Below are 23,723 nucleotides of genomic sequence, written 5' to 3' on the forward strand. Positions count from 1 at the left end.
CAAAGCAGCAGAAGGAAGGAAACAATAAAGATATGAGCAGAAAACAATGAGATTGAAAACAGAAAAACAATAGAAAGAATCAATGAAATAAAAATTAATTATTTGAAAATATCTATAAAATTAAGAAACTTCTATCAAGACTAACAAAAAAGGGGCCTCAGACATTGGCCCCTTTTGCCAGGAACCCTTAGATAGGTCTCTGAGGGAGATGTGACTTCCATTTTCCCAAAACAGCACCCACTGTCAGCAGGAAAATTGATCTTCGTCATTATCCTTATCCTTATTCTAATGGCAATTATATGTACTTCTTTAGAGTGGGGAATGAGACAGCCAAGTAAAAAGGTCTCCCCGGAGAACCTCCGACCAGCCTGTGCACTGGGAGGACAGGGTGGGGCCTTGGGAACGTCATGCCATTTGCAGGAGGGAGGAGTCTGGCCCTTCTATTTCCTGTATGGTAGCCCGGGATTCAATCTGTGAGGCAGAAAGCTTGCTAGTAGGACTCTCACTTTGCTTAGAGTCCCTGTTTCCCTTTTTTCACTTTCACCAAATAAAGCATGCACTACTCACCCTTTAAAGTGTCTGCAAGCCTAATCTTTCCTGGTCATGTGACAAGAACCTAGTTTTTTCCTACAACAATTAAAAAACCTCCAAACCAGTCCTTGTTCATGCAGAAGTGCATTGTTATATAAAAGACAATCCTTTCACATTCACTCAACAAATATTTATAAAGTGTTACAAAGTGTCACTCTCTGTGCTAAGTACTAGAGTTACACCGTAAACATGACAAAGGCTCCTAACCCTTATAAGAGCATACATTCATTCCACTATTTATTTATTGAACACCTGCTATGTGCCAGATGCTACACTAAGTAAGGAGGAGTCTAAAGGGTGAATAAAGCCTTTACTAATAATACCAAAAATAAATGAATTTCATTTTTAATAAGTGTTATAAAGGAAAAATTCAGGGTGCTATGGAAATAAGCCATACAAAGACTTAAACCCAGCCTGGAGTGTCAAGAGAGGTTTCAAAAAGCAGTAACATTTAAGCTAAGACCTGTATAAGTATGCATTAATAAATCCGAGGACATTGAAAACATTATTATTAGTTACAAAGAGATAAGTATTTTAAAACAATGCTTCCCAAGGGATAGCAGAACTAGGAGCTGAAAAATCAGGTAGAGATGTGATAGGTAAATATAAAATCAAATATCAGTCATCAAAACAATATTATTCTCTACATCAGGAGCCAAAAAACTCCAGTATGCAAGACAAATTCAACCTGCAGTCTCTTTTCCTAGACCCTTGAGCTAGGAATGGTTTATATTTTTTTACAAGGTTCTTAAAAATAAAAGAAAGAAGGCAGAGGAGGCAAAAGCAGAGAATAAGGAAAGAAGAGAGACCATATATAACCCACAAACTGTAAAATGTTAACTATCTAGTCCTCTAGATAGTTAAACAGAAAGTTTGCTGACCCATGTTTTATACACTGTAATCAATTAAAATATAATGAAATTTTTACATCTTCACTAAACATGATTCTACCTGAACATTAAACATAGGTACTGAATATGTATCATACATCTTTTTCAAAATTGCATCTTTATTGTTCAAAAGTATCAAAGGGTACAACATCCAAAATTACCAAATTTACAATCAGCTACATAATATGCAAATTTTATCTTAGTGTGCTATCAACACATATTCAAATAATATAAACAAGTTGATGAAGACAGTTAACAAGGTACATAAAAATTAGTATAAAAAATAATGGGCCAGATGCGGTGATTCATGCCCGTAATCCCAGCACTTTGAGAGGTCAAGGCAGGTGGATCACGAGGTCAGGAGATCAAGACCATCCTGGCTAACACAGTGAAACCCTGTCTCTACTAAAAATACAAAAAAACTAGCCAGGCATGGTGGCAGGCACCTGTAGTCCCAGCTAATTGAGAGGCTGACGCAGGAGAATTGCTTGAACCCAGGAGGCGGAGGCTGTAGTGAGCCAAGATCGTGCCACTGCACTCCAGCCTGGGCAAGAGTCAGACTCCATCTCAATAATAATAATAATAATGCAGCTTTACTTAAAACCAAATATATTTTTTATATTTTAGAAAATAGTACATAACATCTATAGTACGAGGGTCTAAGTCAAGGGATTCAATATTTTTCTGAAAAGTAATTGCTATATATTAATAGGAAAAACTATACTTACCAAGATTTTTTTTAATTCTTCAAGTTCTACTTCTTTATTATTTGTAAGCTTAATCATCTCTTCTAAAATAAGAAAAATAAATAAATAAATAAATACATGTGTTAAAAGGCTGGATTAAAAGAATAGGAAAAGAGACAGAAGGAACAAGCATAATACTATGCAAAATTGAAAAATCAGGAGAGATAAATGCAACCAGAGCAATGTAAAGCATAGAGGAAGTCCAGCTCTAACTATTCAGAGACAATAAAAGATAAATATTAATTGTAATGTTTCTATAAATACCATAGTCAAATAACCCAAAGTTCATAAAGCAAAATAAGCAATAAATCTATATAAAATATATTTGAAATGAGGTCAGAATGCATATTTATGCTCAACTCATCCCTATCTAAACATCTGGCCTCTTAATAGTCACTCCAAAATTAAAAGAAGTGATCCTCTTTTCTAAAGCTAACTCAGCATTGTACTTTGGATTCAACATTACCACCTCCTCTGAGATTTTAGCTTCTATACTACCAATATACACAGATTCTATGTAGAGGAATCTTTAATTTCCCATATCTCATCTAAACATTCTATCTGAATATAAACAATATCTGACCTTTCAAGCTGCTTTCAAATTTCTTACTTTGTTTTGCCAACAAATTCCTATTTGTTACCTACACATTTCTTTTTGAACTCCATGTAAAACTAATGCCTATCACCATAATAATAAAATTAGCATCTTAAAGATCACCAATAACCATTTTGTGATACAGTTCTCAAGTCTTCATCACTGTGGAGTATTTGATACTATTAACTTCTCCCTGTTTTTTCCTCTGTGATTGTCAAGACCTTGCACTATTCACACTTCCTGTTTTCTAACTACTGTTCTTGTTTTCTTTGCTGACAGCCTTCTTTCAAGACATCCTAAAAAACAAAGCTTTCCGTTTTTCTTTCTACACTTCCAGGAGTTCAACATTATCCTAATAAATTTTAAAATCTTTCCAGCCCAAGCCTCCTACATTTTTCAACTTTCTTATATTTTTAAGCTGCCCACAACAAATTAAACCAAAGAAGAAACTGCCTACAGAGTTCCCTAAAATGTCCAGCTGTCAGCTAAAAATTTATTGTCTCTGAAATATTGTCCTTCCTCACTGTTAAGAATCATTATTGATTGCTGGAGATAAAATAGACTTACTGAAAATTTCTCAGACTCTGCACATTTTTAAAAACACGTGTAATAATTGTCCACAGTCTTTAAGGAAAATTAATGAAACATAAAATGTCAATATAGAATCCAAAAGAAAAATCTTTCATATACATAGCTTATTTAATCAGAAAGTGTTATTTCAGGAAAAAACACCTAATTTTTAAAGACTCAAAAATTGATTAAAGACAGTGAACTGAGCATGTCTCTCTATTCTCCCTTACCCCAATCTTATAAAATTAGAAAAAAAAAATACAAGAAAAAAATATATAAGAAGAACATTAACAAAATAAGAGACTATTATTAACAAACCAGAAAATTAGGGAATCCTTAAGGGAAAAAAAACTCACATTAATTCAATGAAGGCTATGTGGAACAAGACCAGATGACAATCCTCCTACCACAAAGCCCACCTCAAGATAAAGTAAGAACCCTAGGAATTTGGGTGGCATATGAGGTAGTTTTTCAATAGATTATTATTCCGAAGCGAGATCAACATCCTCTATAGCAAAAGGCAAGCCACCATGCCCACCTTTTCCCACAGCAACTCTCACTCACTTCTATAATCAGAAGAATTAGATTATAATTCACATGCAGGAAAAGACGGATACTTATAGTTATATGAGTCAACAATCAGGTACTAACAATTTGTGAAGAAAAGCAAAACAATGAAAAAGAAAGCTCAAAAATTAAACTATGAAAAAAACTAAAACCCAAAGAAAAAGAGTTAATAGGGTATACAGAAACAGGTATTTTACTAAGTATAATGTTCCAACAGGAAACCAAATCCCTGAAATAGATTAACTAGAGCTCTCAGAAATTTAAAATTTGACAACTGAGTTTTTTAAATAGTAAAACAGACATATTTAAAGACTGAATTAGCAAGGGAGAAACAAATTTTTATATATGTATATGTATATATATATATATATGAGTGTGTGTGTGTGTGTGTATATATATATATATATATATATATATATATATATAGAGAGAGAGAGAGAGAGAGAGAGAGAGAGAGAGAGAGAGAGAGATCTCCCAATTCAGGAAAAAGAACAAAGAGGTAGAAAATGTAAGACAAAAGTTTAAAAACAAGAGAGGCTTTGAGATGGCTTACTAGAGGCATTTGCCCACTTACCTTCTCCACAAAGAAGAACTAAATTAGTGAGTAGATAATTACACTTCAAATAGATCCTCTAAGAAAGAACTGTAATTCAACAAAGATGTGTCAAGAAACACCTAAGGCAAGGAAGGAGAGGGAAGCTAGGCAGCCTGCTCAGGATGGGTCCCTAAGGCAGGGAAAGGGTAAATGAGAAAGCCTCAGCCATCCACATTCCTTCTGCAATCCTAGCCAATGTAGACTCCTTTAGGACCTGAGATTAACATAGGTAGCTCCCTATCGAGCTCACAAAGGCATTGCTCCAGAGAGAGAGTTCTGGGTCCCACCCATCCTTTAAGTCCTAAGCAGTGCCATTTTGAGAGCCCAGCCCCCAGGAGACTACATCCTGCTCTGGGGCCCAACAGCCCCTGCATCTTCATATCCCTGGAGCCCCACTAACATCCCCTACAAATACCCACTGCTTACTACTGCCACCAAGACTGAAGTGTACCCCACTGGCAGCAACCCTGCCCCCTACCAACAGCAGGACTACAGCACATCGTCTCGTGCCCCAGGGAAAGGCTACTCCTCCTGCAGCTGCTACTACTGGCTGCTGCTGGAGCCAAAGCATAAGAAAACACCATCAACCCCATGTCACCCCACCAACAGGGACATCACACATTTGCACACACCCCAAGGACAAGCTATCCTACTCACAGCCACAACCACTGCCACTGCTGGCTACCAGGTGAAGCCAGAGCCACTAGCAGCAACCTCACTGCCCCCAGCAGCGGGGGCACATACCATAAGTACAGGTTCAAAGACAGCTAATACCTGGAGCTGAAAGCACATGCTCCTCAGAAACGTGCCTACAGCTGCTGGCACCAACAGCAATCCCATCCTCCCTGGCAGCAGGGCCCCAGCACATTCGCACATCCCTAAAGGCAGGCTCCCCCAGCTTACCACAACTGCTGTAGCACCCACCTAGTGCTCCACCAGGGACCTAGGGATCACCCACCCCTGCCCACCAGTGCCAGCACCCATAAACACAACTGGGGATCCTAAAGATAGGCCCACCAGGACTATCCCTGCTCCCTCAAGTGCCTGAGTACACTTGTCCAAGAGCCTAGGGATCACACTGCCCCATGTACCACCATTAGCACCTGAGCACTCCTCCTCAGAGCCTGATAAAGGGTCAACAAGGCCTGCCTCTACCACCACAGCGGGCACTCACCAACATGTGCTGTCTGCAGGCCTGGAGCCTGGCCCGCAGGTCCAGTGCAGCCAACACATTGCATCATTTTTATTTCCTTCATAGCACTTATCCCTATTTATAATTAAATATTTGTTTGTGATTATTTGTTTTGTATGTCTCCCCAAGTAGAGTGCAAACCTCATGAGAACAAACACCATGTCTGGTGCATTCCTTATTATGTATCCAAGACTAAATAAGGTATAAGTATCTAAGCCTTAGTTCAACAGTGATTATATATGTAATAATCAAAGCAGAAGCAATAGAACATACTAGGAAGGGAATCTGTTATATAATCAAATTGAAGGCAAAGATGAATACAGATATGGAAAAATGAGTACAAGAATAAGACACATTTAGAGCAATATTAGACTGAATTGAAGATGGGCAATGCATGAAGCAGCAAAGAAAACCGTAACAAGTTAAGATACTAGAAAAAAGATTACTTTCCAAAGATTTTCTGTTGTAGTTGGCTTCAACTCACTTGGTATGCAGTACTCTCACTCTTTAAATGAACAATGAAAAGATACCTGATATCTAAATAGTTTGCACTTAGGCAATGAGATGGCTCTAAAATTTACCACATAGAAAATCAGATTTGTATTTTTAAAGAAACACTCTAGCAGCAATGTAGAAAATGGGCAAAAGAGATTGCTATCCTGGAAACAAATGGACTGATTCTCAAGCTATTGTAACTATAATAGCACTGGTCAAAGATGTCTGACCTAAGAGATATAAGGAGTAGAGCAGGCTATATCTGAGCAATACATAGGTTAAAAGTGTTTTGAGGATTGAGACTACGGAGGAAATCATGGAAGACTACTTTAACTAAGATGTAAGCCTAAGAAAATACCATCAAGGAAGAATGTGAAGTGTAGCCAGGAAACAAAGAAGAATGAGAGCTGCTGGGGTAAGAAAAAAGATTATTAAAGAAAGGCAAAGCAAACAGAAGGTTAGTTAAATATAGCAAGGGATGAATAAAGATTAGGACAAATGGGGGTAATCTGAAGCACGGTTTGATGATTAATCTTTACAAATAACAATTTTTATACCATTATGTTCTTTACATGCATGCTGAAACTCTAAAACCAAGAAAGAGAAAATGAGAACTTGAACTATTCTAGGACTGTGGAAATCAAGAAAAGGAAAAGATTCAAATGATAGTTAAGAGTTAGAAACTTTTAAGCTAGTTATATTTTTATGAGTTAGGTGTTAAGGAGCACCAGATAACCAATTAGCAGTGAAGCATAAGGGAAAGAGAAAAGTATAGAGTATCCTTCAAGATTTCTGGTTTTGAGACTATATTGTCAGCCAAAGAAGATGAGTACCTATTTCATTGTTAATGCTACTCTCCTACACATGATGCTTCCTACACTTCTTCATCATCTACGACTATCCGAAGCCTTAAAGTCTACTTTTAAATTTAAATCTACCTCTTCTATAAAGTTTTTCCAACTATGCAGTACACATTGTTATCTTAGGCTTCCTCTTGGTATCAATATTAACACACCTCCATAATAAGAAATCTATAAGTATTCACCCCAAATATATAAGTATGTATAAAATACAAATACATATTTATATTTACATAAATGTATAACCAATGTTACACAGTTTATAAATACAAATTTATAAAATATAAATATGTATTATATTATTCATTTTTAAACATATTTAAAACATAAAAATAAATAAAAATAGAAATTCTAATATTTTATTCCCTTTTCCTAATGGAAATTTTGCTCACCCCCTCATTTTGGACACCATTACCTTAGGGTTTTATGTATTCAAGCTTTCTCCAACAATAATCAGAGATTTCTTAAAAGAATGGTATTTTACTTCTATACATTCCTACAACATCTAAGGCAATACTAAAAAAGACACAAGGTTCTATTTCACAATTCTAGAATTTTTTTTTCAAATTTGTCATAATATATTGCTCTACTATGAGAAAATTACATGATACAATTGCATATTTAATATGACAAATAGCAGCTGCTTAATTTCAATATTAGACTGAATTGTTACAAATAAAATCCATTAAAGACATTTTAAGAAACAAAATTATTCCTTAGTCTAAGATATTTAATTAAACAATTCTAAAGAAAGTAAGAATAGGTATATATAATGATCTAAAACAGTACTTTATGCTCTGAAGAAGAAATAAAAAATGAAATGGCTTATATAACCATTTTAATGTAAAGTTATGCCAAGAAATAAAATTATTTGCATTTGATAGTGCAATTTTAGATGATGTAGATTAGCGATCTACAGTAGAAAATTAAGCATCACAAAAAAAGCATAAATATAGTTCAAAAATTCAACCAACCTAGTTGTGAAATGTGAAACACACATTTCAAATACTAGACAATATTTTAGTTGACAATTATTTTAATTATACGAGTATTTAAATCTAATAATAAAATATTTGCCAATTCATGAATATGTTAATTTACAAGAAATATTTTTTCACTAAAATTAGAAAATAATTTGTAATTTGCCACAGTTACAGATATGAAGATTTATGAACATGAAGCAGAGGTTATTAGAATTATCTAATTACATGGTCATAAATTCACAGAATAACTACTGTAGAGAATGTCTCTCCCTTTTGGCCATGAAAGTTGTGAATTTTAATAACACTTTATTATAAAATAGGATCACATTTTCCTATGAATAGTACATAATCTAACATGACAAACTAATGAAATTTCAAAATTCAATTAAACAATAACAGACATTTCTCACTAAATTATTTTCTTCCTTCAAATATTAAAATACAAATATTATCAAACAATCTCTACGGGCAAATGACAGAGGGGAAATTATATTTTATTTCAAAACAGTGTTTATGATTGTATAATCAGCTAATATTATTAAAGTATACACATTATTATCTAAGTCTTACCCAGTTCACTTGATTTCTTTTGAAGCTCCACGGTAAATATTTTCAATTGATCTTCATTTTTTTCCAATCTTGTAAAATATATCATTTTCAATAAAAAATATTATTTTGTCAGAATTTATCTGATAACCAGCACTGGTGCAATTTAGCAACTGATATATCTTAGAGTAGATTCACCCACTGGATTGTTAAATATTAAGTACCTACTCTGTGCCATATAGTGTAAGATTTTAAAATAAGATATTACTAATATAAATACATAATTGTATATTACATCTATGTAATATACATAGATATACCTTAAAGCTTATAAGATGTCACTTTCTGTTGATGATAATCAGATTAATGCATCCTAGAACTTTGAAAAAGATTACGTACGTAACTACTATTATACTGATTTCTGCCTTAGGAACAATATAATTATGAGAATATGTATAATTTGCTTAACTTCTCTGGCTTTCTGCTTCCTCAAAGTATAAAACTGAAGTAATAGGGATAGATGAATCTTAGGTAACTTACCATTTTAAAAATAAAAAATCACTTGGATAGGCCAATCAAAGATACACAAATTCGGAGAGCTAGAAAAGCTAACTTTCCTCTCACCATGCACAAGCAATGGAGAAAAAATAATGCTAGGCCCAAGCTATGGCTTCAGAGAGAAACTTGTTCTCCTTTATCCTACCAAACTGAATTAACCCTAATGCTAATGAGACAAAAAAATAATTATCTAGGCCTCTTAACACAGCTTTATATAAAATATTCCCTTAATATAAAGTAGCGAAAAATAAGAGTCTTTTTAACTCTATTTTTTAACTCCAGTGAAACTTTTAAAATATATTCCCACTTTATACATAAGACACCTGACCACAGTTGTTACATGAATTATACATCAGTTGCCAATGCATAGAAAATGGCACTGAATATTTAAAGTAAAATTGTTTTTATTCATTTATTTTATTTATTAAAAATAATAAATATTTTACCTTTGCTGTTCTGTTCTCAATAATTCTTTCAAGCTGCAGATAGTAGTTTCAAAGTTAGTAACCACAAATGAATGAGCAGCTCTAGCTTTATTAGATTCCTCCATTTGAGCTTCTTTTTCTTCAGTTAGCTGACAAATTGTTTTCGTTGCTATCTGTAAATCTTCCTCTAAAGTATTTTGAGTACTCTAAATGAAATAAAGTATAAAACAGAAGCAATGATCCAAAGGCCTCAACTAAAAAAGCTGAACTCATCTGCTTCCATACATTTACTGCCCCATTCCAACTCGCATATTTTCCTAGCTATTATCCCTCCTCCCCACCCTGGAATGCCCAGCCACTACTCTTATTTCAATTCACCATTCTCCAAATTCCACCTACAATTCTAACTCCTCCATGGAGCCTTCCTAGCCAACCCAGCCACACGGTTCTTCTAATTCTTAGAAGTATTAATTTATTATCTAAACCACCCTGTTGGCACCTGTCCAGGGTCTTGTATTTTAATTACACTTTTGTTGTGTTTTTATGCAATGTCTCTACACTATAGCATTTTGTATACTAGGATTCTGTCTTCTCTTTCTATTTGAAGCTCTAGGTCCTTGTACATTGTATTAGTATTTAATAAATATTTGTTGACTAATTGATAGTGTGAGACTTATTACACACTAATCAGTTTTTAAATCATACCACACTTCTTTGCAATGACACTTTAATATCTTCTAGTTCTTTAGTCAAATGATGCTGCTTCTCAATTGATTCTTTTAGGTTTTCACTCTGTAATTCTAAAAGAGAAAGTTGTAAATAGATAGTACTTAGTAGAAGATATATGCCAAGAAACCTAATTATTATTTGTAACAATTAGTCTTTTTCCTCCATTAGATAATAGTCAAAAATGAGGGGGAAATATGCAAATATAGACACACAAACATTGGTCATCATCAAGCTTTATTGACTTTTTAAGACTTTTATCTCCCAAGAACTCAAAAATAAATATTTAAAAATTTACATTTTTTATAATAGCAAAACATTAGAAACAACCTAAATATCCAAAAGTAGACAAATTATGGAGGTACATAAATGGGATGGTATACTATGTAGCCACTGAAAATAATACTATAAATTTTATTGATGGATTACTAATTTGGATATTCATAAAATATAGAAAAGAGTGGGTTTAATATTTAAACATTATGCGCAAAAGAAAAGGATACACACTAAAATATGAAAAGTAATTTATCTCCTAATGGTAAAATTATTCATGATTTTATTTTCATTATTGATTCTCTTCATTTTTTTATTTTTCAAAATATTCTCTTTACTTATTAAATGATGAATAAATGCTTTTGACTCCACTTGAGACCATTTTTACTAAATACTAAGTCTCAAATACAAGTCTATATACTTTATATGTGTGCAATCATTTTCAAACATCATAAAAACAATAAGGGAAAAAAGAATTTCATTATATTCTCTGGATCCAAATTATATGATTTCCTCTTACTAAGCTACCTGTCCTTGGGCATGATACTTAACCAGTCTGACTACTTTTCCCATCTGGAATATTAGAATAATGATCATTATTCATATTATGAAGAGTTCCCTGCTGTTAGAAATAAAAAAGATAATTTAACTTAAAATGCTTAAGCACAGAGTCTAATAAGTAATCAATAAGTGAAAACTGCGATTATGATGATGATGATGATGATGATGATGATATATGGTAGAAACTGGACCTTAATATTCATGATATTTACAATATTTTGATCAGGCAGGCAAATAAACAATAATCATGCCGATGGGTACTCACTAGAAGGTCTGGGAGTTTACATAGAGCAGGCACCTAAGCCAAATAAGATCAGAATTGGAGGTACAGGGAGATAGAAAAATAAAGTTTAAAGAAGACTTCCAGAAAGTAACAGCTGAGTTGAAACATTTGAAAGACAGTAAAAATTAGCCAAGGTAATGGGAGTTAAGAGAGAAAAGATCATAGGCAAGTATAAAGGCATGTACAAAGGAAAACACAGAAGAGATAGAACGACAGATTCTGGCATCTAAAGAAAATGTATTTTAGGAGTATAAGGCTTAAAATATAACAGGTAAGTCACAAGAGAAATGATTGGAAAGATAATAATGACAAGATCATAACAGGACTTATATGACTTATTCAGAGTCTTCTGATTCATAATTCATGAAGATGATACAAAACAATGAAGGATGTTAAGCAATAGAAGTATGTGCCAAGTTTATATTTTTAAAATTCCATTCTGAGAAAACTACATAGAATAAAAGGATCAGTGGTCCAACTCTGGGGAAAAAACAGAAAAAGTAAATCTGGAGAGAGGGAAATGTTAACTATTGTGGTGTCCATTATGATACTATTTCTTTTGGTCTAGATGGTGATAAATGTCTCCTGTGGAAAATCATAAGCACAAGCTAGCCCTTAGGTATGTATGGGAACTGAATGTATACTGCAAAAATGTTCAAAAGAGCTCCAAGCCAAAATTTAGTTTGAAGTTCCCTAGGATTCTAGAAGAAGCAATATGAAAATTTTCTCCATAAAAATATACTGCTGCTGGGCTCGGTGGCTCAAGCCTGTAATCCCAGCACTTTGGGAGGCCAAGGAGGGTGGATCACGAGGTCAAGAGATCGAGACCATCCTGGTCAACATGGTGGAACCCCGTCTCTACTAAAAATACAAAAAAATTAGCTGGGCATGGTGGCATGTGCCTGTAATCCCAGCTACTCAGGAGGCTGAGGCAGGAGAATTGCCTGAACCCAGGAGGCAGAGGTTGCGGTGAGCCGAGATCGCGCCATTGCACTCCAGCCTGGGTAACAAGAGCGAAACTTCGTCTCAAAAAAAAAAAAAAAAAAAAAAAAAATATATATATATATATATACTGCTAATCCAGGCCTTAAAGAATTTCAACAGATAAAGTTACATGACCTCACATTCAACAAACACAACAGGAAACAAAGCACAATAAACAGGGTCAGCAAAATGAACAAAATGCCACCTTAGATCTGCAAAGATTTCAGATTTTAGAATTATTGGCTATGAAATTTAAAAATAAGTATTATCATATACTTTATAAACTAAAGGAAGGTATCAGTAATCAATAAAACTACCAGAAGTGATACAGAAATTTGAAACTGAAAACTCCAAAGGGATAACGATGAGCTTTGCCATGTAAACACTCCTCTAAAAGGGAATAAAAATTCAAGATCGAATATTAAGAATATTAAAGCATTAAACTCCTGACAAAATAGGAATTTGCCAGGCCAAAAATGAAGAGAAAATAGAAACCTATAGAATTAAGTAACCACAAAACGTATTTGTGTCCAGAGGACATTTGCAGACCCTGGCAAAGTTGGACTTTTGGTTTGAAATATAATGGGATAAAGAATTTAAGATCTATGAAAACCCAAAGGTAACAGAAGGTAGAGGGAGTCTAAGAAGTAAACTTCTGTACAATAAATTGGGACACTTTTGCTGTAAGGAATAAGCAAAAGTAAAACAACTCACAGGCAGATTTGCAGCCCAGGTTCAAATCACCTGAGTGGTTCAGGACACCCCAAGCCTTCAAGCTGACTTAAGATTGTCCTAAATGGATAGAACTACCATGTACATGGAAAAAAAAAAAAAAAAAAAAAAGCAAATCCTCCCAGGTGGATGTTAAGTGATCTGCATACTAGGCAGGCCTTAACTTATTCCTGTAAGTAATTTGTTCAAGTTAAAAAAAAAAAAAAGGAGTGTAAAGTCAAAAACAACAAGGCACACAAGAAAATAAGGCACTTTGACTAAAAACTATCATAAAAAAGACAGAATGAGAGTCACAAACATTTAAGATAAAAGATAATCAGAAAAGGACTACAAAACAGCTATTGTTCTTGTATTTAAAGAAAAGGCAACCTAGAAAATAAGCGGAAATAGAAAACTACAGAAAGTAGAAGAGCAGGTTAGAAAAAGAAATAAGATAACATCTTAAATATCTTAGTAACTAAAAATAAAATGGAGGGGATTTCATAATGTGTGAGAAACAGAAGAAAATCAGCGAATTACAAGATAGGTAAATAGAAATTATCTAGAATAAGGTATAAAAAAGCAAAACGGTTGAAATAGGAAAGAGATTAAGAGTCAAAGAAGAGTTAGAAAATTAATGTAGGCTTTTATTTTGGTTTCTGGTTTGGTTTTTTGTTGTTGTTGTTGTTTTTGTTTTTTGGAGTTTGTCACCCAGGCTGGAGTGCAGTGGAGCAATCATAGCTCACTATAACCTCACACTCCCAGGCTCAAGTGATCCTTCCACCTCAGCCTCTCAAAATGCAACATGGGTTTTTTTTCTTCAACATTTTTTCTTACTCAGAATACGAGGAAACAGAGAATAAATAAAATATCTGAAGAGATTCTTGTTGAGTTTCCAAGAAATAATAGTAATAGATGGTAATTTAAAGATTTAAGAAGCTATTAAACAAAACTAAGCCTGTACCTTAACATATCATACTGTAAATGCTTCAAAGATGAAGAACATCTGAAAATCCATGAGAGAGGGGAAAGATATTACTAACTTCATAAAATCAACAAAGTAAGCCAGGCATGGTGGTTCAAGTCTGCAATCCCAGGACTTTGGGAAGCCAAGGCAGTAGGATCACTTGAGCCCAGGAGTTTGAGACCAACCTAGGCAACATAGTGAGACCCTGTCTCTAAAAAAAAAAATTAAAATTAGCCAGGTGTGGTGGCATGCGCCTGTATACCAGCTACTCATGAGGCTGAGTTGGGAGGATCACTTGAGCCCATGATTGCACCACTGTACTCCAGCCTGGGCAACAGAGTGAGATGCCACCAAAAAAAAAAAAAAAAAAAAGAGGGTAAGGGGAGGGGAGTGGAGGGGAGAGGAGAGAGAGAGAGAGAGAAAGGAAAAAAGGAAGGAAGGAAGGGAGGAAGGGAGGGAGGGAGAGAGGATACTTTCCATGTGCTAAAAAAAAATGTCTAGAAATAACATGCAGTGTGCCAACCTAGAAAGACATAAAAAAAATATCCTTTATGGATGAGAATGAATAAACAAATTTTCAGACAAATGGAATCTATGACAGCTAATCACAAACATATTCTCACTAAAGGAGATTCTAAATATTCCTCTTTAAAACAGAAAGAAAATGATCTGAATGAAAAGTTTAAGATTAAAAAAAAAATGAAGAGCAAAGAAATGTTTAAAAAGTACATGGGTAAAACCAAATAAATATTGTCCATATAAAACAGTAATTATAATGTCCTATCTATAGAATTAAAATACACATATTGTAGCACTTTTCACAATAACAGCAATATGGAATCAACCAGTGTTCATCAATAGATGACTGGATAAAGAAATATATATATATATGTATGTATGTATACAAAATGGAATATTGTTCAGCCATAAGAAAAAATGAAATCATGTAAAATGATTGTTGTCTCCTTAAATTTTTGATAATTAATACTCTTTAGTAACCAACTAAATGGTTACAAATAGCTATTTTGCAAGTGACAAAATAAATTAGGTAATAACAAGCAAACATTAAAAACAAAAATTAGCGATCATAATTAATTTAAGTGACTATTCCAGGCAGTATGGAGTAGCTAGTAGCATACCAGCTCTCATGCTGGAAACAACCAGAAGAGGCAGAATGGCATAATAGGACTAAAAGGGCTGATTCCTAAAAGAAAACTGCTGAGAAGTGAACTGATAAAGTACAACTAACATCTGCTGATCTGGACATGAGAAAAAGACTAAAATGCTGTCTTAATCCAGGCAGAGGGCTGTTACTAAGGTACAGAAAAACCAGCTTACTTTTGAGAGGTCTCAAAGAGCTGAAGAAACAAAATTAAAAACTTTAAAAGCCTTATATACTTGGCCAGTTTTCTTTCATTTAGCTCAGTCTCTAAAAGGATTCAGATAATCAGCCCAACACACCCTCAATTTCTCTCTAGCAGAGAAAAGACATCATCGGGAAGCTCCAAGATTTTTCTCAGTACAATGTGCAGAATTTAATTTAAAAAATTACTGGGCACACCAAAGGAAAAGAACAAATACCCAAACAGCAAGATAAAAAAAGAAAAAGAAAAAAGAAAGAAAATCAAGTAGCAGTTGCCAGGAGCTGCAGGAAGAAGGGAATGGAATGTTATTTTTTAATGGGTACAGGGTTTCCATTTTGCAAGATGAAAAGAGTTCTTGGATGGAGAGTTTTTGGAGAAGATGGATGGTGGTTATGGTTGCATAACAATGTGAAATATACTTAATGCCACAGAATTGGACATTTAAATATGATTAACACGGTAAATTTTGTGTTATGCATATTTTACTACAGTTTTTAAAAAGAAACAATAGAAATAAACCAACAGATGAGACATATATTGAAAAAACAGAGAATAGCTATAAAATATCAATGATGAATAAAAGAGGAGAAAACCAGAGAACTGAACTCTTAAATAAGTAATCAAATGGAAACTTCAAAATGAAAAATATATGATTCATTTAAACAATGCGGTAGATGGATTTTAGGCAAATTAGACATATCACAGGCAGGACTGGGGTAACAGATCAGTAAAAAATATTCACAGTGAAACACAGAGAAAAACAAGTGGAAGATACATATGTAAAACAATGAAAGTCATTTAAATGAACACATTTCAGTGGCTATGAGACTACAGAAATCATATAGAATTATTTATTACTATAACTTGTTTTCAGTTTACATAAGATTAAGTATTCTTTCATTCATCCAACTATTGAACTAATATTATGTACAAAACAATATACTGGGCACACAAAGATACTTAAGACACAATCCCTCCTCAAGACATTCATAGTCACAGGGGACAGATAGACAAATGCTTATGCCATTACTAAGAATTTAGCCAACAGATTTGGGGTGGAGAGAAGAGAATTATTTTAAATAGAGGAAGTAGCCAAAAGCATAGGGTGGGATCAAAAGAACACAAAATATAGGAGAAGTTAAAACTATTTCAATATATCTGGAGTACACCATATAGTAATGACAGTAAGATGAAATTAGCAGGTATAGATTGGCAAGAACCAGATAATCGTTTGCCACGTGAAAAAGAAAATGTTTTGAAGAACAGAAAAACAACAAATGCTGTAAGATCCCTATAATGTTCTGGAAGGTGCATGGTGTTTCACAAACACCATCCATTTCTATTTATATAGATCTTCTTTATAATAATTGAAAAAGTTTGAAAAATATTAAATAAGACAGTCTAACTATGACATAACACTCAGGATCCTTCATAAAGGGATTCGAATCTTTTACAATTTCATCTGCCTGAGTTCGATAAGACATTGCCACACCAATCAGTTTACTAAAAATATACTCTAACATTCCTACTTCCTTGACCTGCACAAGCCATTTATTCCACTTATACTCCAGTTCACTGTCTAGTAAACTTTTAAGCAGTTCAACAAAGTTTTTCCCTAATGCCTTTCTAAATGTCTCTCTAGGAAAAATTAGTAACCCTCTCCATCGTGCTCCCATAGAATTTGTTCATTCAAAAAATAATTTTTGCTGGGTGTGGTGGCTCACGCCTGTAATCCCAAAACTTTGGGAAAGTGGATGGATCTGAGGCAGGTGGATCACCTGAGATCAGGAGTTCGAGATCAGCCTGGTCAACATGGCATAATCCAGTCTCTACAAAAATACAAAAATTACCCGGCGTGCTGGTGCACATGTGTAGTCCCAGCTACTAGGGAGCCTGAGGCAGGAGAATCGCTTGAACCTAGAAGATGGAGGTTGCAGTGAGCGGAGATCATGCCTCTACACTCCAGCCTGGGTGATAGAGTGAGACTCCATCTCAAAAAAATAAAAATGTTATTAATTTTGAGTGCCTCATATGTGCCAGGCACTGTTGTCGGCACTTAGAATGCAACAGTTCCAAGTCAGTGAACAAGAAAGACAAAGGTCCCTGTCTTTGTGGAGCATATAGTTGAAACATTTGAAAAAGGTAAGAGCATGGAAAAGGGAAAAGAAGAGTACATGTATTTTACAAAAGTTCCCCAGGTTATTCTATTATGCCCTCTTCCAACCGAACCAACTCAGATTGAGAAGTACAGTACTAGAAAGCATTACAATAAACTTGTAATAAAAGCCAAGATTTAGAACATAACAAGAGGACATAACATAAGGCACATTATATTATCTTATATAAATTCTTACTTGTCTTTTCCTCTAATTGATTAACTTTATCTCTGGATTCCTCTAGCAGAAATGATAAATCTTTCATTTTATTTTCTTTCTCAGTGATTTGGATCAATAGTAGTGATACCTAAAATATTTAAACAATACATTATCAATATAAGAAGTTGAATATGACACTTTAACATTTATAATACCTACAATTATTTTATGTACTTGTCTACATGCTTTTCAGCGGGTCTCCTCCAGTTCACTGTCTAGTTTCTACTCCCTGACAGCCAATGTAGTCAGATAACTGGCCCTATCATCTTTGTAAGAGAGTGTAACATACCAAATTGAAAAAGGCAATCTCTAAACATGGGTATTGCAGGCACAGGGAAGGGTGAGGGTATATATAATGGAAAAGTCAACATATATAATGGTAAGATTCAGTCTGTCTTTGCTATCCTGCCTAATCCAGCTCCAGAATGCCATCAGCCAAGTTTATATCCCCAAGCAAAAATTTAGAAAGCTCCAGCAAAAAAAAAGTGTTACAAATAACGACATTGAAGAGTCCTCAGCAAAACACTAGCTGGCCATGCCATCATTTTACAAGGAAGCCCAGCAATCTGTAAACTCTGCCTATACACCTAGAATTCTAACAAGTGTTTTAGCACTTCATTCTGTTTTTGTGGTTATTATCCTCTCCATACTTTCAATTAATTTTTTAAATTATTAAGTAGATATCCCTATTAACCATGTTAGAAGATACCTTGTGGCAAATCAGACAAGAAAAACTGCAAATATAGTGGGAAATAGAAGAGGATACATTATATATATTGCTTTCCATTTGGGAAGCAACAGACTTGAAACTGATAGAGATGGCATAATAATAATCTGAAACATTCTTGTGAATGCCAAAGAATAGAGAGTTAACATTTTCAAGTCTTCCACTACATGACATTAATAGAAAAAAGCATCTGTGTCTTCTTTTCTTGGGCTAAAAAAAGAAAGAAAGAAGCAACAAAATATTTTAGTTCCTCTTCATAGAAGTCATGGATAGTACATTTCAAAACAAACTGCAAAATGTAAGTTGAGTAGTCAATAATCATCTATGCATTTTATGAAGTTTTTGTCTGAGCAAAAGTTCTCACAAAATAATATATTTTGGGGCAATACCCTATTACCCACTGATATAAATATTATAGAACAATAATTGATTAAAACCCAAAAATGGCTAGAGCAAGTACATTTCATTTGAGTCAATGAAAATTAAGTAAGTGAGTATAAAGGCTAAATATTTAGATATGTATAACATTAAAATTCTCTCATAGTAATTTGTCATACATTCAGCAAATATAAACTTCTTTAGAAATTTTAAGTATTTAATGAATTAGCAAATATAAAGATTACGGAGTTGGTTTTTTTAAAAACCTGTTTTTCCTTGTCATTTACTTCCTTCTTGTATTCTTGTTCAAGGTGTTGGATTTTTTCATAATCTTCCTTTACTTTAAAAATAAAACAAATATACTGTAATGTCTTAACATAATTGTATAACATTTCTATTACAAACAAAATTTAAAGTTTATTTAACCTCCTTATTTATCTCCAAATTATATTAAGCTCTAAACGTTTGAAATGAGCTAAAATTGCTGTTTTCTTGCTTTCTGTTTAGGAAACAGTAAATTTAAATAATAGCACTTATAATAACCTAAAATTCTACAGTTCTTATACATAAAAGTATACTCTTTAAAACACACTAATCTGAAACAGGTTTTAAATATTCAATTATTTTAACATGCATACTATACCAAGATATATAAAAAGAGACCAAATCACACTTAAAAAAAAAAAAAATTAGTCTGATTTCATGAAAGAGGTAGTTTTAAAGCCCAAAACTATTTTTAAGATATACTAATTCCCTGCCACATTCCACAAGATTTAGAGGGGATTATAGAAGTGAAGAAAATAGAAAATAGTTGAGAGCATCAGGCTAAAGAAATGAAGCATTAGCAGAATCCAATAAAAATATAAATAGCAAAACAATAATATAAAAATTAAGTAAGACCCCTACACTTAAAATGCATTTCCAGTCTGGAATTTTCGGCTTGTACACGAAGTTCCTCAAAAGCTGTTATCATTTTCTGGAATATAAAGTTTAACTTTTAAGAATCATACTTAGATTTTTTTAATAGCTTTCTTCAATCTATGAAAATATTATCAAATTTGTATCATGCGATCCTTAAATTTAAAATGACACAATGTGGAATAATTAAAACACTGTAATGTGAGTTACTTACTAAAAATGTATTAAGAGGGACTTATGTTAGTTTCCCAAAGGCTTAAATGCACTGGCAACATGTTATATAGTATAAAACAGCAGGAAATGGATTGTCCAGCCACTTACTTAACAGCATGTATCAAAACCTGTAACTTTATATTTATATGTGCTTATTTATTTATGTCTTCTCCACTGAAGTGAGGTCTCTCCCCATGAATCCAAAGTTACACTTCCATCAACTGGCAGCATGTGTTCATTCAGCACTCAACAAATCTTACATTGTAAAATCAGGTTAATTAATTAATTAATTAATAATTAATTAATTACTGAGTGCCTACTATGTGCCAGGAACTGTTTTAGGCAATTGGGATAGAAGACAATGTCTCTACCCTACTGAAAGTTATAATAAAGTGTAAAAAAGAATACAAATAAACACACACACATACATATCAAATAAATGCCATTAGCTTTAAGTGCTCTTAAGAAAAGCTAAATGGGGTTGAGATATATAGAATAATCAAATAGAAATTTTAGATAAAATCTTAAGATGGGAATAACGAAAAAGCAGAATGAAGTTTAGAAATGTGCATAAGATCTTAGACATAAAAGTTCTGAAAAGTGTACAAATTTAAAGAACCATCACCAGAAAGAGCTTAGCAAATTTGAGAAACATAAAAGATTGACTACAGCAGAAAAGAAAAGTGTAAAATGATAAGAGCTGTGACAACAAAGGTAAACAAGAGCCAGGCACAGATTAATAATACTTTATATATTTTCAAATGAATGGTTATGCATCACAATGTGTTGGTTTCTGAGAAGAGTCTGTAAATATTTGATAAATTAAATGATGTAACTAACATGTAAATCAAAAAGCTAATACATAACAAAACATTAATGCTCATAGTATAGAACATTAGGAATTTTGTTAGTGATACAATAATATATCAACAAATAAATAATAATCCTTTTAGTAAGAATAGTTGTCCATATCTTGGTAGCAATTGCTCTAATTTGCTTAGAAATTCCTATGTTTAAAATATTCACATTTCATTAACACTCACCTCAATGTTATTATTTAGATCCACATAAACTTGCCTGGTTTCTTCCCGTTCGTATTCATCTATTGTTAATGTAAAAATTGCAAGATTAAATTTTAAAATAATTGAGATGTCAACAAGGCAATACCCAAATGCCTCCAGAGAACATTAAAATATTTAAAATTCTGTGTTAATGATGAATACTGGGTTATCTAAATCATTACTGGGTCTTTTTAAGTTGCATCAAAAGCAGTTTAGGTCCAGTCTGATGTGAAGAAGCTTAGAAGTCACTGCTCCATCCTAACACCAAGTAAAGAGCTAAACAAACTGAAAATCCAACAAAAGAGAAGTAAAGTCACAGGACAAACTACTACCCAAAAATTGGAGAAACAGGCAAACATAGAAGCACAACTTACCAGGGCAGAAACCCATAAGCAGAAAAGTCTGTAGGAACCAGAGTCAGAGAAAGAAAACCTGAACTATAATCGACACATTGCTGGAAATTCAGTGTAAACAAATCTGAGAGATACACTCTATAGAGGCTGTGTGTGGTGGTTCACGCCTGTAATCCTAGCACTTTGGGAGTCAGAGGTTGGCAGGTTGCTTGATGCCAGGTTCTGGTCAACATGGCAAAACTCTATCTCTACTAAAAATACAAAAAATCACTAAGCATGGTAGCACCTGCCTTATAACCCCAGCTACTCAGAAGGCTGAGACACAAGAATTGTTTGAACCCAGGAGGCAGAGGTTGCAGTGAGCTGGGTGAGAAAGTGAGACTCTATCTCAAAAAAAAAAAAAAAAAAAAAAAAAGAAACCTCTGTGGAGACCCAGTCATCAGAGAGGCCCCAAGTTCTTGCGAGTTTGACCTTATGGAACTCTACCAGGTTTCTCAGTGAACATGGGAAAAACATCCTTTTGTGCTTCTGGCAGGAAATGCCGTTTTGAACTATGCCAATGTATCCTGTTCTTAATAAGGACTCCCTTGAGAGCAAAATCTGCTGGGGATTTGTCAGAGTCTAACTAACCTGGGAGAAGGGAAACACCCAATTCCAGACAGCTGTAGCCTTCCATCTGAAGCAAGGAAAATATCCAATTCCATCCCCCTCTAGCCTTCCACATGGAAAATGGGAAATTCCCAACTGCAGCCCACTCTACCCACTCTGTCCCATCTAAGAAGGAGAAGGATGCCAAGGCTGTAGAAGTATATATGAAGTTCATAATAAAGAGGCAAAAATTTGCTAAAAAACTGAGACCTAACCATAGGTCTATAGAACACTCCTCCTCCTACCTTACCACCACATTACAATAGTTCCTTTACCTATCGTGTCTAGCTATCCAGAAAAATAAAAATACAACCATACAAAAAGGCAAAAAATACACTGTGACAAGACAAGCGTCAAGAACAGATTCAAATACAGATAAGGATGTTAGAATTATCCCAGACCAGTAATTTAGAACAACTATGATTGCTATAAAGGCTCTGGTGGATAAAGTAGACATCATCAAAGAATAGATGAGCAATTTAAAGAGAGAGATAAAATTCTAACAATGGCTGAAAACAAAAATGTTACAGATCAAAACCACTATAACAGAAATGAAAGGCGCGCGGTTGTGGGGGCTCGTGCCCATAATCCCAGCCACTCGGAAGGCTCAGGCAGGATGACTACTTGAGGCCAGGAGTTGGAGACCAGCCTAGACAACATAGCAACACCTTTCGCTAAAAAAATATTAAAATGAAGAAATGAAGGTCTTATTAGACTAGGCACAGCTGAGGAAAGAAATCTCTGAAGTTGAAGATATTTCAACAGAAACCTCAAAAACTGAAAAGCAAAGAAAAAAAAGACGAAAAAGAACAGAACAGAATATCCAAGAACTGTGAGACAACTACAAAAAATATCATGGAAATACCAAAAGGAGAAGAAAAAGAAAAAGGAACACAAAAAAATTTGTAACGACTGAGAATTTCCCCTAAATTAATGTTAGACACCAAGTCACAAATCCAGGAAGCTCAGAGAAGAGAAAGTAGGATAAATGCCAAAGGCACTACACCTATACATATTATATTCAAACTACAGAAAATCAAAGATTAAGCTAGAAGAAAAAATCATTTTACCTATAGAGGAGCAAAAGGAAAGATTGTATCTGACTTCTCAAAAACTAGGCAGGCAAGAATAAAATGGAGTAAAGTATCTAAAATGTTGAGAGAAAAAAAACAGCAACACAGAATTCTGTAATTGAAGAAATTATCCTTCAAAAGTGAAGAAATAAAGACTCTTTGACAAAAGTTGACAGAATGTGTTGCCAGTAGACCTGCCTTCCACGAAATGTTAAAAGAACTTTGCAAAGCATACACAAGTTTCAATAACCAAATTGATCAAATGGAAAAAAGGATATCAGAGACTGAAGATCAACTCAATGAAATAAAATGAGAAGGCAAACTAGAGAAAAAAGAGTGAAAAGAAATGAACAAAGCCTCCAAGAAATATGGGATTATGTGAAAAGACCAAATCTACATTTGATCAGTGTACCTGAATGTGACAGGCAGAAAGAAACCAAGTTGGAAAACACTCTTCCGGATATTATCCAGGAGAACTTTCCCAACCTAGCAAGA

The 23,723-nt window shown here is 34.0% G+C and overlaps 1 protein-coding gene across 3 annotated transcripts in view; it reads right to left on the reverse strand.

Moving 5' to 3' along the window:
- The window catches only part of SYCP1 (synaptonemal complex protein 1), a 113,462-nt gene that overhangs the window by 71,550 nt on the left and 18,189 nt on the right, over positions 1 to 23,723 (reverse strand). For all 3 annotated transcript variants that reach the window (XM_003933505.4, XM_010344057.3, XM_074381518.1), the window contains 8 exons: positions 21,137 to 21,195; positions 19,869 to 19,938; positions 19,229 to 19,302; positions 17,837 to 17,945; positions 10,319 to 10,413; positions 9,635 to 9,819; positions 8,655 to 8,722; positions 2,210 to 2,271 (listed from right to left, as the gene is read on the reverse strand). In XM_003933505.4, coding sequence (XP_003933554.1) covers positions 2,210 to 2,271; positions 8,655 to 8,722; positions 9,635 to 9,819; positions 10,319 to 10,413; positions 17,837 to 17,945; positions 19,229 to 19,302; positions 19,869 to 19,938; positions 21,137 to 21,195 — 722 coding nt within the window. The remainder of the gene's footprint in view (positions 1 to 2,209; positions 2,272 to 8,654; positions 8,723 to 9,634; positions 9,820 to 10,318; positions 10,414 to 17,836; positions 17,946 to 19,228; positions 19,303 to 19,868; positions 19,939 to 21,136; positions 21,196 to 23,723) is intronic.

This window comes from Saimiri boliviensis, chromosome 11, assembly GCF_048565385.1.
Source record: "Saimiri boliviensis isolate mSaiBol1 chromosome 11, mSaiBol1.pri, whole genome shotgun sequence".
Classification (NCBI taxonomy): Eukaryota; Metazoa; Chordata; class Mammalia; order Primates; family Cebidae; genus Saimiri; species Saimiri boliviensis.